Source organism: Cupressus sempervirens, chromosome 10, assembly GCF_028749045.1.
Source record: "Cupressus sempervirens isolate cs-2001-9-10 chromosome 10, ASM2874904v1, whole genome shotgun sequence".
Taxonomy (NCBI): domain Eukaryota; kingdom Viridiplantae; phylum Streptophyta; class Pinopsida; order Cupressales; family Cupressaceae; genus Cupressus; species Cupressus sempervirens.
Window position 1 is genome coordinate 631,724,440 of NC_143127.1, and position 14,975 is coordinate 631,739,414.

The 14,975-nt window shown below is 34.0% G+C and overlaps 1 protein-coding gene across 1 annotated transcript; it reads right to left on the bottom strand.

Annotated features, from left to right (window-relative positions):
• Positions 1-12,294: 12,294 nt before the first annotated feature.
• Positions 12,295-14,420, bottom strand: LOC149535422 (uncharacterized). The gene is made up of 6 exons (XM_089804095.1): positions 14,261-14,420; positions 13,720-13,812; positions 13,531-13,632; positions 13,382-13,423; positions 12,992-13,223; positions 12,295-12,677 (listed from the first exon to the last, which is right to left on the bottom strand). The coding sequence occupies exons 1-6, from the start codon at positions 14,402-14,404 to the stop codon at positions 12,478-12,480; spliced, it is 813 nt and encodes a 270-aa protein (XP_089660221.1). The 5' UTR covers positions 14,405-14,420; the 3' UTR covers positions 12,295-12,477.
• Positions 14,421-14,975: the final 555 nt, after the last annotated feature.

Sequence of the window (14,975 nt, forward strand, 5' to 3'; positions counted from 1 at the left end):
ACCTCAAGATTGATGAAAATGCATTGTAAGAGGTTGCAATCTGCTTGGAATGCTAGATTCGCTATTATGAAGTCGCTCTGCTCTCTTTCTCTTCTTTGCTTCTTGATCGCGATGAGGAAGAATGATTAAAATCGCGATAATATACCCTATTTCCATCGCATTAAATGATCAACTACAAACTCAACCTCTGAATAATTTTTGACATTACTCAGCTTGCACTACATTTCCACTTCATTCAGCTTCCATAGGAGTTACTCAACTCGGCATTAGCTATCAACTCGGTCACTATTAGGAACTCGACATGTATTGGAGTTTTACTCGACATCCAAAGATAGCTTGGCATCATCATTTAAGATTTTGTCTTGGCATCTTGTTTCATGCTTATTTCTACTTTTTAGTACTTCTTTATCTTGGGACTGATGTATGATGTAACTTTTTATATCAGTCCCATACACTTCTCTTATGCTTAGTTTGATAAAGTGTGATCACTTGACCCATTGGATGAAGTGATCCATGCACTTGATGTGCCACACTCATCTTTCTTCTTCCAAGTCTTATTCATTTGTCTTCTTATTTTCTTGACATCAATCTTTTTTTTGCCCTTATTTTCTTTTTTGGATTTAGTTTTTGGTGCTTTGGACCTTGTAGGACAGTTTCTGCTGATATGACCAATTTTCAAGCAACTAAAACATGTGGTTTGGTTCAACCATCTTTTATAGTTCCCTTTGAAATGTGTTCTTATGCAGTTCTGGGGTATATGTCCATATTCCTGACAATAATGATAGTTGTACCTGGTGTTGTAATCCAAATGGTACTGACTTTCATTTCCTTTTGTTTTTTTAGTTGATTTGATGCCCACATAGGCTTTGATCTGCATTCAAATGCTCTATGTCCATACTTCTTACAATTATGACAATGTCCATCAAATCTTTGTGTCCTTGTGACTTTGGATTTGCAATCTTGTGTCATATGTCCTTGCATGTTGCACTTGTGATAGTAACTCTTGCTCTTGGGTGTGTTTTGTTGATTGAATCTTCTACTCCTGCAAATATTAGCAGTATGCCCCTTTTTATTACAGTAATGACAAATGGGTTTAGAATCCTTACCTTTGTCACCTTTTTGCTCAACATTCTTTGATGATTCCTCAATTTCAGTGCTGTTGTATCCAAGTCCTGATGTATCATGGGCTGATCTTGGAAATTTCATCAATTGTTCAAAGTATTTGATGGCTTCATTTGACTTGTTTAGATTCTCTTCTACCTCTTTTTATTTGTTCAATTCATTCACCAGTTGTTCATTCTGCATCTTCAAAGTAGAGATCTCAATATCTTTCATATTGAGTTCATGATGAAGGTTCATCATTTGGGCAAGTGTATCCATCTGCATGTTTGAGATCGTTGTTAGTTCAGTACATTTTTCTTCAAGTCTATTTGCAAGATTTCTTTTGTCATCTTCCATCATGACTCTATCTTCAACTGCTCTTTTCTTTTGTTCAGCGATTTCAGATAACATTATGGCCTGTGATTCATGTTCCATCTTGAGAGATCTTATCTCATCTGCTTGAACTTTGTTTTTCTCCATCAGTTCTCCTATTGCTACATCAAACTCTTTAGTGTCTCTATTGACAAACAATTTTGTGGTATCCATCTCCTTGTAGTTTGTATCATTTTCAGCTATGGCTATATCCTTTCTTCTTTTCAAGGTTTTTCTTAGTTCCTCCCTTGCCTCCTCTACTTTGTGTAGAGCCAGTTGCACATCAATCACTTGATTGTCAATAATCTTTCCAAGTTTGAAGACTTCCATATTCAAACCTTTTTCTCCAAGTTGTTAGACTTCTTCTTGTGAGAATCTTGCAGGTTTGATACCAATTGTTGAAATATCTTAATGGAAAGAATGCTTCTGAGAGGGGGGGTGAATCAGAAGTATTAGCTTCTTACCTATTTTTCTCTAATCCTTAATAACATAATATTGAAATGTACATGCATGCATATCAACATTAAGCAATTATGAAAAATACATATGCATCACCACATAACACTTGAAATTTTGGTAACCCAAAAACCCTCCAGGAATAAGAAGGTAAAAATGGGGTGGGGATGATACCCACAAAATTACTGCAGCAATAATGTTTGACCACTTCTAATGATCTGCCCTGTTAAAGGCTTTACATTGTATCAATAGTGACCTGGTTAAAGGATTTACAAACACTTTACATGAAGTGTTACCCTGTTAAAGGATTTACAAAATAGCTGTTAAGCTAACCTATCACCATAGGGTTTCCTTTCTAATACAATTGCTAGAGAGTATTAGGTGTAATAAACTTGATAGCTTACAATCCTTTGATTGTTGAATACAAGCACTTGATCTACTTTCTCTAATCTTGATCCTTTGAGATCTGATATTCTTCACTCTGAAAATAGTTTTCCTTACACACCTTCGTCCATCTTTTTTTATACAATGAGTTTTTGTCTTCCTTATAAAGACTTTCGAAGACTTAGGGTTAGATGTGGATCTACGATCCACATTGAATCTCTGTTTCTCGCTCATTCCTTGCACTTTTATTATTGGTTGCATGCCTTCTCCATTTTTCTTATTGGCTGTATGTAGATTGCATAGGAAATACAAAATATTCGATCTAATTATTTAATCCTTCGAGATTCGTCATATGTCGGCCATGAAAATGGTTCACTACTAAATTAGTTAAGTTACAAACTCATATGTGCATTCTGTGTTGCTCGACACTTACTGATTCCAGATGCTTGGCACATGTAACAAACTAGCATACTCAGCTCTTGTTGCATTTTTGTATTGCTCGGCATCGTCTGTGACTCGGCACTCAAATATCACTCGGCACTTGTATCATGCTCGGCACCTAAAGTCATTTGACACTTGTTCTTCACTCGACACCTGATCTTCACTCGGCATTTGAAGGCTACTCGGCACCTGAAGATCACTCAGCACCTGAAGGCTGCTCGGCACCTGAAGATCACTCGAAACCTATTGGATTTCTTGACTCGGCTTATGTTTTGGCTTAGCTCCAATGTAAAAAATGGTTAAGTGTGTTGGCATTCAAATGTCAAAACCATTTTGAGACTAACAACATGCACTTAAGGAATACAATATTCAAGAAAGAAATACTTTAAAAAGGTATGAAAGTAAAGGACTTTTGGTGTAGATATGAGTGGCAACATCATGGCTCACCTCATGTTCACAGCTTCTTATGGCTTAAAGGGGCACCAAATATGGATACTATTAATTGGTTAAATGAGGATGAATGAAAAAGTGCAGAGAGATATTTTGACTCCATTATTCATGCATGGAATCGTAGACATGATCCACATCAAAGAAATATACATGTAAGTTTCATATTATAAATGAGTTAAATATTAATATGTGTTTCTCACCTCAATCCAATAGAATAATATATAAATTATCATTTTTAGGTATTCCAAAATTTTGGTCAGCATCCATGCCTCAAGAATACAACACATCGCGCTGAGATGGATATAGATCAAGATTATGAATAGATAGTCAATTGTGTTGAAAGACACATGGTCTATAAGGAGGGAGCATGCCTTCGTAAAAAAAGAGGATGCATGGTTTGCAGGTTAATCAAATTCCAAAAAACTTATATCTAAATTATCTATTTCACCTTTTTCAACAAGTTGGATTGACAAGATATGTATTCACCAATGTTTCAGGTATAATGCTCCTTGGAAATTAAATTTGGATAGGTCAAAGTTATACATAGATGTAGATTCGGGTGAGAGAAAATTTTAACTAGCAAGAAATGATGATAGAGTTAATACACACAATCGGTACATACTGCAATTGTGGAGGGCTAACATTGATTGGCAACCTATCCTTTCAAGACATGCAATTATCAAATATATTTTAAAGTATGCAGTAAAAGTAGAGAAAAGCTCTGAAACATATCAACAAATGTTGATGCATCTTTCAAATCTTGAAAATCCCGATGATTTGGCATCACAGGCATATAGAAAGCTTTTAACTGAGATAGTTAAAAAAAGAGATATTGGAGCTCAAGAAACATGTCATATATTATTACAACTTTCGTTGGTGGAGTGTAGCAGAAAGTTTGTTAATCTAAATGTCTCACGTGAAGTTTTCAAACCCGTGGTAATTAATGATGATGGAAATGAGGAAGAACTCACAAAATATTTTGTTGATGGTTATAAAATAGGACCACTTTCTATGGAAGGTATCAGTTTGATTGATGCAGCAAGGTCCTAGATATATAATCCCAAAAGAAGAGGAGATAATAAATGGAGCCCAAGAAAGAAAGTAGCTATTGTTAGAGTTTTTCCCTAGGCATTTTACTATTCCTCCATGAGATTCTGATAAATGTGTGGACTTTTGTTTATCTGAGTTGATACTATACAAACCTTTTAGTAATGTTGAGAGAGACATTGGTCATGGTGATGAAACTATAAAGGAAAATTGGGACTCATTCAACTACAATCCTTGGCATGTCCAAAGGCAAGAACATGCACAAAATGATGAACCTTCAAGTATTCAGAGATGGAAGATAATGGAGCCATTCAAGAAAATATTACAAAACATGAGTGGGAAATAATATCTGGGTTACACCGTGGTCAACATATGCCAATTTTTGAAATTGACATGTTGGGAAGGAGAGATATTGATAGAAATACAAATCGGTGCAGTGAATATCAAACTGAAGAGGAGAAAATCCGAGCAATAAAATTCATACCTGAAATGAAAAAGCATGGATGTCTTATGTATGATGACATTCCACAGTGCATCAACTTTACAACTCTCAATCACAAGCAACAAAAGGCAGTTGACATTATTCTAACACACTACCATAGCAATCAAGTGGAAAATCCTTTATTTATGATAATTCAAGGAACAATGGGAATGAGAAAGTCTTATCTAATTAGTGCCATCAATCAATCTCTTCAGATGCCATCGATGAAAAATCCTTCTCCACTTCTATTGCTTGCACTAACTGGAGTTGAAACTTTCAATATAGGAGCATCTACCATTCATTCAAAGTTACGGATTCCAATTACAAATTTTTCCCAATTACAAGGGACAAGACTTACAAGCTTTCAACAAGAGATGCAAAATATCACATATATTTTGATTGATGAAATGAGCTTCATTGGCTAGAATATGCTGGAAAATATAGATAGTCAACTTAGACAAGCCTTCCCACATAAAACAAACATAAGCTTTAGAGGTATCCCTTTCCTTACAACACATGGTGTTATTAATGTCTCTTAATTATTATTAAAATTGGTCATATAGAATGTATATCTTTCGATTTTACTTTATTTATGTAAATTAAAATTTTACAACTATCTTTTAGGTGTATCTATTATTTTAGTTGGTGATTTGGGGCAATTACCTCATGTTAATGATAGACCAGCATATGATAGCAATAGGTGGGAAAAGTTATTATGGCAGGAATTCAAGATAGTGGTTACACTAGGTAAAGTATTTAGGAAAGATGGAGAAAATATCCAACAAAAAAGATTTCGTCAACTTCTCACAAATATCAAAGATGCCAATCCACAAATAGATGACTGGAACTTGCTCATGACAAGAACACCTATAAGATTAGATGTTGCAAGCAATGATGAGTTTGATAAGACAGTGCATTTATTCTCTACAAATGACAATGTTCATAACCATAACATGAGGATGTTGTATTCTTTAAGACATCCAGTTGCACATAGCCTTGCAACCAAGTCAAGGAATGGTAATGGAAATGAAGATTTCCCAAATGAGGAACTTGATACAGAGTTATTGATAAGTAAAAATGCAAGAGTAATGTTGACTAAAAATCTATGGATAGAAGTTGGTCTTGTGAATGGATCGTTGCGATATATCAAAAATATTGTCTACAAACCAGGAATTGCTCCACCTAAGCCACCAGCATATGTTACAATTGAATTTGATAATTATTCTAGAGTACCATTTGATGATCATCATCCAAACATAATATCAATAGCTCCATTGCAAAGGGGTAGGACCTTCCAACTACCATTAAGGTTGGCATGGGCGTTGACTATTCACAAATCTCAAGGGCTAACTCTTTCAAAAGCCACAATTGACATAGGTCCAAGAGAAAGAGTAGGATTGACATTTGTGGCCATATCTCGTGTTAAGTCACTAGAAGGTTTGAGGATAATGCCACTGTTTACATATGACCTCTATGAGAAAATGAAAAGTGGGAAACAACTTTCAAAGAGAAAAGTAGAAGAATGTAGATTGAGAAGTCTTGAAAATCATTGATGTTTTCAAACATACTATTTAATAATAAAGATTTATTTGTTCTACTACATTATGTTATTATCATCATGAACTATTATGTTGTTATTCTTATTATTACATTGATAGTTTATATTCCACAATTAATGACAACTATAATTAGATATGCTCAATGCAACATTATAACCTTATTATTTGCACTTTTTAATGGTTGCAAGTATGATTAGGCTGAAATTTAATTTTACTAATTCTCCAATTTGTAATTTTAAACTATGATCATCAATTGGGTCCTCAAATTAAGGTAGCTATAACATTAATTCAAATTATAAAGACCTTCTTCGATTGAAATAAATCAAAATGATTATGCTTCATGAATTTCAACCAATACATTACTACTCAATATTTGAAAAGTATGTTTGTATATTCTTCACTATCCTTCAAAGGTAATAATATTACCATGTTTCTGTACCCAAAATTTCATTACCAATTCTAATACAATTAGGTTTTTATATTCATTTTCTCCATAGTTGATTATACTAAGTGACCTATTATGTTTTTTCAAAACCATTATTGATTTAAAATTTATGTCCCTCTCATTAACTATGCATTTATTCTTCTTTTTTATTGGTGCTAATGCTTTCTAAATTGTTTTCCATGATTTGTTTCAGGCATAGCAGCCTCTGATAGATAGTCAAGCATTATTGACATGAGCCCAACTTCTTCTATATGACCAAATCATTTTTTCGAGATAGAGTTTTAGAAGTGTGCACGAATAATTAAACAATGTTTTGCAACTATGGTAAAAGCACTTGAGAATGCAACTTTATCAATTGATCATGTACAAGAGATAGAGATAATGGAGATGGAAGATGTTGCCAAATACGTATTCAACACTTTTGCAAAAGTAAATGCATTTCCACCCATGATGAAAGAGGTCTATGATGATCATATTACGAACAAAGGTCGTAATGCAATTTTAATCTCTGAAGAATATGTGATGCACTTACATCATTATGGAGAACTGTGCACCTGGTCCATATGATGATTTCTCATCTTTCATTTTTTCACTTATTACTTCATCTAAATAATTGTACTAGGAGATATAGTTCTCCTTTCATCTATGTATCAGCATAATAAATAAATGATTTAACTTTTTAGCTCAAATTCTTCTCGACTATACTTGCAAATATTTGAAATGTTTTTCCTTGACCTTTGTGTTTGTAGGTACACTATTCATGCTAAGCATAATTAACATTAACAAATGGTCTATTTATAAATATAACTAATAAAATTATAAAACTACTTAAGGAACATTGTAATCCTTATATTGCTCTTTAATTCTAAGAGGCGTGTCTAACGACAAGCAGCTACCCTCCTAGATATAACTGTAAATGCAACATTAGTTGTAACTCTAACCACAGTCCTACTTTATCCCCTAACCCTAACCCTAACCATAATTCTAATGCTTCCTCTACCCCTAACTCAAACTATAACCCTAATTGTAACTTAAATTCTAACCTAACTTATATTCTAACACTAAACCTAACCTTGACCCTTACCCTAACCCTAACCCTAATCCTGACCCTTTATTTACCCCAATCTCTAACCCCAACCTTAAGCCTAACGTTAACTCTAATCCTAACTTAACCGTAACTCTAATCCTAACACTAACCCTAACCTTAACCCTACCCCTACCCCTAACTCTAACCCTAAATATAACACTAAAAATATTCATTTTATACTCATTTTAAGTGTAATCATTACCTCAATAACATTTACTAGCCCTTTATTGTACACTATTCATGCTAAGCATAATTAACATTATCCAATGGTCTATTTATAAACCTAACTGATAAAATCATAAAAATACTTAAGGAATATTGTAATCCTTATATTGCTCCATTATGGTAAGAGGCCTGTCTAACGAGAACAAGCTTCCCTCCTAAATGTAACTCTACATGCAACACTAACTGTAACTTTAATCACGGTCCTACTTTATCCCCTAACCCTAACCCTAACCATAATTCTAAGGAATTGTCTACTCCTAACTCAAACTATAACCCTAATTATAACTTAGACTCTAACCCTAACTTATATTCTAATGTCAAACCTAACCCTGACCCTGACCCTAACCCTAACCCTAACCCTTTCTCTACCCCTATCTCTAACCCTAACTGTGATCCTAATCTTAAACCTAACCCTAACCCTAACACTCATCCTAACCATTTATTTACCCCTATCTCTAACCCTAACCCTAACCCTAACCCTAACCTTGACCCTACCCCTACCCTTAACTCTAACCCTAAATCTAACTCTACGATAATTAGAATCTAACCCTAGCCCTAACTATCATCCTGACCTTAACCCTAACCTTGATCCTAACCATTTCTTTACCCCTATCTCTAACCCTAACCCTAACCCTAACTCCAATCCTAATCTAACCCTAACTCTTATCCTAACACTAACCCTAACCTTAACCCTACCCCTACCCCTAACTCTAACCCTAAATCTAACTCTAACTCTAAATCTAAATTTACCATAATTAGACTCTAACCCTAGCCCTAACCCTAAATTTAATGTTGACTAAAACCTTAACCCTAGCCTTAACTCTAACCTTAACCCTGACTCAAACTTGTACCCTAACCTTAACCCTAATGTAGCTCTATATATAACCCTACCCCTAACTCTAACCATTAATCTAACTCTACCATAATTGGACTTTAATATTATACCCAACTCTATATATAAACGTAACCCTAACAATAACCTTAAGCCTAACCCTTTCTCTAACTCCAACACTAAACCTAACTATAACTCTAACCCTACCCCTACCTCTAATTGTAGCCCTAAATCTTACTCTATCATAATTGGACTTTAATCCTAATTGTAATGGTAACCTGAACTCTAACCTTAACTCCGACTCAAAACTCTAACCCTAACCCTAACTAAAACCCTGACTCAAACTCAAACCCTAATCCTAACAATAATTCCTATCCTCTGTCTGCCCCTAACTCAAACTATAACCCTAACCAGGCTAACTCATATTTTAACCCTAAACCTAACCCTAACCCTTTCTTTACGACTATCTCTAAACCTAACCCTAACTCTAATCCTAACCTTAACCATAACTCTAATCCTAGCACTAACCCTAATCCTAACCATAATCCTACCCCTAACTCTAACCCTAAATATAACTCTAACTATAAATCATACTCTACCATAATTAGACTCTAATCTTAACCCTAATCCTTAGTTTAACCTTCACTAAAACCGTAACCTAACCCTAACTCTAACCTTAACCTTGACTCAAAAATCTAACCCTAACCTTAACCCTTACTTTAATCTAGACGAAAACCATAGCCCTAACCCTAACCCCAACCTTAACCCTGACTCAAACCCTTACCCTAACCTTAACCCTAATGTAACTCTATATACAACCCTAACTCTAAATATAAACCTAACCTTAACCATCACCCTAAAACTAACACTTTCTCTACCCCTTTCTCTAACTCTAACCGTAAATCTAATTTTAACCCTAACCCTAATCCTAATTTTAACCCTAATTATAACCCTAATTTCAACTCTAACTCTAGCCCTTATTCGAGCTCCAATTCTAACTCTACCTCTAACTCAAACCCTAACTCTAATTCTAATCCTAACCCTAAGTATATTTATAACCTAAACCCTTATTCTTACCCTTGCCCTTACCTTAACCCTAACCCTAACTATATTTGTAACCCTAATTCTAACCCTAATCCTAACATTAACTCTAACTCTAATTCTAAACCTAACCCTAACTATAACCCTAACAAGATCCCTAATCCTAAAAATAACCCTAGCCCTAACCCTAATGCTAACCCTGACTCTAATTGTAACTCTATTCCTGACCATAACTCAAACCCTAACAATAGCCCTAACCCTAACACTAACCCCAATTTAAATCTTAATGCCAACCCTAACTCTAATTCTAACCCTAACCCTAACTCTAACTCTACTCTTCAATATAACATTTTACGTAACAATATGCTTAAAATAAAACTGAATTAAAGTGATGCAAATAAACACCATATATAGAATTAAAAAATAAAATGTACAAGAATAATTTTATAGTAAGTTTATACAATTGTATTTAAAAAGAAATAAATAATTCGGCACTAATCTTAAAAAATAGAAAAAAATTTAAAAATACTTTTCCTGTTGCGCCGCGATTGCCACTAGCTTTTATATATATATATATTGAGAGTAATCGTTCTCGAAGTGCCTATTTTCATTTAATTCCAAGATTATTTTAATCACAGTTGGAATTTATGAAAATGAAAATAAGTGCCTCTAAAATAATTACCCTCGACATTATATATATATAAGCTAGTTGTATATGATATACAATTTTGAAAAACAAAGCTGTTATCAATAAATCCAAATATATCACCTAAGATTTCTTTATGAAAGAGGAGATTCAACCAAGCAATCAAAACAACACCCGTGGAGACCCTAGTCGCACGGTGCCTGGTGCTGCTGTTTTCCATTCAACGAGGAAGACGTGTGTCTTGCTCCCCCACCAATGTTGCATTGTAATCCCCATACGAATTCCCCCTTTCTTCACACCAAACCCTAATTACCTTTTTCAATCTGTATCCAACTTTAAATTTGAGGTTCATTAGATTGAGTTCACTCTATTGCAAAGGTAGTAGATTGCACCAAACCAGGATATTTAATTTTTTTGTCCATTGCCCCACAATAATAGGAACGAAAAATAAATCTAAAACAACATGGAGCATTCATACCATGGATCTCCAACACAATAAGAACAAAAGAGAAGAGAAATACAAGTCAAAACATATACAAATAGATGGAGTCTGATCTATTTTCTTTTAGATATTTGGTTTTGTTTGATTTGGGTCTGGTTCATAGAGCAGGATGCTGAACTATTTTACATGCTATGAATCTGTGAAATACCATAAGATTGTGAGGCAACCTGAAACTAGTACTATTAATAAGAGCAGTGAAGATGTGTGTCTGCTCTCAGTAAACAATCTCCAATATCTATACAAATTGTCTTTGTTTTTGGGCTTCTTCCAATTGAGTTGTCTGCAGCCCTCTCCAAAGAACTTTGGGGAAACTTCTAGATATTTTATTATTGTTATTTCTAAATTAGAAAAATAATAAAACTTCTAGAAAAATTAAATTAAAGTTAGCTAATTATTAAAAAGATATTAATGATTGAAAATTAATTTTAAATTAAAACTATTTTATAATTTAAGAATTTGAGTAACTATGTTTATGAAAATTAATTGTATCATGTGAACTCAGATCAGAAGTTCCATGTCTATATATAGACAGGAACTAATATTCTTTTCACAAATTGTTATTTTAGTTATCAGGTCTTTTAAATCTTATATTACATTCATTGACACTCCCAAGTTTTGTCATTTTCAAATTCTTTTCCATGTTTACAACTTTTCCTTGACCATTGTGTTGGCAAGATTGTATAGAAACAAGTTTTTCTTCAGAGCTATCTGAACACCGAATGAAGCTTGAAAGTTTGTGAAAGTGGTACAATTATCTATGTCTTAATTACTTATTTCTACAATTATTGATGGTTCTTTTCATGTTAAAAGAATCATCTTTCCGATCTTCTTCAATCAGAATCATTTTGAAATGGATAAGAAGTTAATGTTCAATATGATCAATGCCCAACCACAAATTCTATAACCCACAATGTCATTTCAAATGAAGAATTGAAGCCTGTCTGAGGATTCCTCAATACAACTATAAATTAAATGGAACTAAACAACTAAAAAATGCTTGCAAAAACCGAAAATCAGCATAAAACCAATCATCAACAAAACTAATAATTACCAAAGAGCAGTTATGAAGTTGGGCACTTAACAGAAAATAGAAGCGTACTCTGAAATTACTGCCTTCTGTTATCTCATATCAGCAAAGAGCTAATTGCTAATGGAGAGTTTCGCCTGAAAAATATGAGTTTCGAATGAAAAATACAGATAAAGAAAACTATAAAGACTGTATAGCTGTGCTTAAATCTCATTAAATAACAATTGAAAACTATTTCTAACAATGATTCTGAAATCGTTCCCTCATTTCATAAAAGACTAGAGAAAATATGACTATAAATGGTCTTTAAAGCTTCTTTCAGAGAGTCTTTCTCAGCAACATTAATCCAATGTTTTCTATGTGTCATAGATTGTCACTATTCTATGCTTGTAAAGTCTGCGTGGATATTGGTGGAATCCCATCAACCATATCCTTGGTGGAGCCATTGCATATAGTTTTACTTAAATCAGCAGATTGGTCAGATGAACTTTGTAATATATGTCCATTCTCAGGCTTTTCTTCTGCTTCCTTCAGTACTAAGCTATCAAAGAATTTATTCAGCTCCTTGACTGCTTCAGCATCTGTATCACACATACATAAACTTCTTTGTATCACAAAGGAATCAATAAAAGCTACTACAGCAACTGGGAAAAAAGAAATTTAGCTGGAATGATTGAATTCACATCATTAAGTTGAATTAAAGTGGGTTTTCTTAGTTTGTTTTCTGGGTTTGATTGTCTGAACAATTTTTGTCATTTAAAATAAGAGGAGAAATGATGGATCATGTAGTATTATCAGTTCATGAAAAAATATTGCTCATACAATCAAATCCAGAAAACATATTAAGAATACTGATAGATTGTAGAAATCTGGTAGCTCTAATTAAAGAAAGTACCTAATCTTGGAACAGTGTGGCCCTGTGGGTGTTTGATAACCAAGGGATCCTTGAAGGCTTGTGAAAATTCTTCGCTGGGTTCCTTCAACCAATCCTTGGCACCTATCATATGAACAGATGGGCACTCTATTGTTGGACAATATAAGATCTCACACATATCTGGCTTCCTGAACTTGGTTCCAGAGACTGATATGATGAATTTGATAGGGGGGTGGTTTTTCAGCAGCATACCCTGCGTCATTCAACACATATTTTAGGGTTTGAAATAGAACAAATGATTTCCTCTCATGATTAAGTTAGGGTTTGGAAATAGAAAAAATTAATATCCTCTCATCATCCCATTTCATAAATGGGTTTCAAACAAAACTGATGATAAATCATTCTTCTCACCTTCCTTTGATATCCAACAAGAGCACCGGACAGAGTGGCCCCCTGCAGTGTAATAGGCAGGTTGAAAAATCAGTTTTACAGCCCTAATCCTCAGCTAAAAAACAACCTAATTACCCTAGCATTACACTTATAAGGTAAGCATCACACACCTGGGAAAATCCGAGCAATCCATCAAAAGGCCGCCCATTCTTCTCCATATGATCAGCAATGAAGGCAAGCCCTTTGTCCAAGTTAGTATATTCGGTAAAATCCTGTATGGGGGTGCTTGTGAATCAGCACATTATTAGTTCTAATAATGACATAACAACAGAAAACCCAATTATCTGCTCAGAACAAACCTCATTATATTGGAACCATTCATAATAGGGAGGAGGGAAGACTCCCTCAATATCAGACTTTCCTCCTGCAGGAAACAGCCCGTCCAAGAAACTCTGCACTTTGCACACAAAAATCAGTAAGTGTGCCAGTTATAGTTCCAAAATTGAAGTCCAAGAAAAAATGGAGAAATTAGAAAATTGTTAAGAGTAAACTATTTCAGTTGTTCAAATACATTAATTTTGTACAGTTGATGAAAATAGCTTCTAAAGTCAATTGCCAAAAATCCCACTAATTCATCATTTTGATGAAGAAGTACTAGGTAAATTGAGAGCTTCTAGGTCTTTCGTTTGATTCTTCTGAAACTTAACAAATAATAATAATTAATCACAACAAATAATAATAATAAATTTCGATATTCAAATAATATTCAAAAAATCAACACAATGTCGTGATGGATCAGAAAGTGTAATCTAATTATAGATGCATAAACAGAATCGAATATCAAATCCAGAAACTATTTTCATCATTCCAATTGTGAAATTAAAGAGAAGAAATAGCAACCATGTGAAGCTTGTCTATGATAGAAGAGTCCCATTTGCTGACTTGCTTCTGTAGAAAGCTGCCACTTGTCCTGAAGCCATGGAGACACAGTACTCTCAGCTTTCTTGTCTCTCTCACTTCCTCCTCCTTCCTCGTTTCACTCATTGTGAGGGTTGTCGATGAAATTCATGTGCAGACAGGCTGCTCTATGTAGTTAAAGAAGAGGAACATGTTTCCTGTTTGTTTTGACTCTTCGTTAGCATGATGGTTGGTGAAATGAGTTAGATGACCACCTGCTCCACAGATTCGCTTATAACATTCATTATGAGCGTAGGTTGCGGTCAGAATCACACCATTCTTACCTGCAGTTTCCACCATTTCTGCCTTGGATTTTATGCTCTAGATTTTAAAATGAGAAGTCATTTTTTTTATCCTCAACAATATCTCCAAAACATTTTTCTGGAATTAAGTATATTGAATTCCATTGGCAAAAGTCCAGGTTATATTGATTGTTAATTTTTGTATCACCAAATCTTCATCGATACAAGGGAAAATTAAGTGGAAGAGTTTGGTGAAAGATTTGTATAGTTGAATGGTGGTTACGTAGAAGTATTTATGTTGATGAAATGGAAATCATCAAATTACAAAATTAATCTAATCTAGTTATGAAATAAAATATTTTTTTATTATATTATATACCTTATTTGTTTTCTTTATATAAAAGATAACGGTGAAA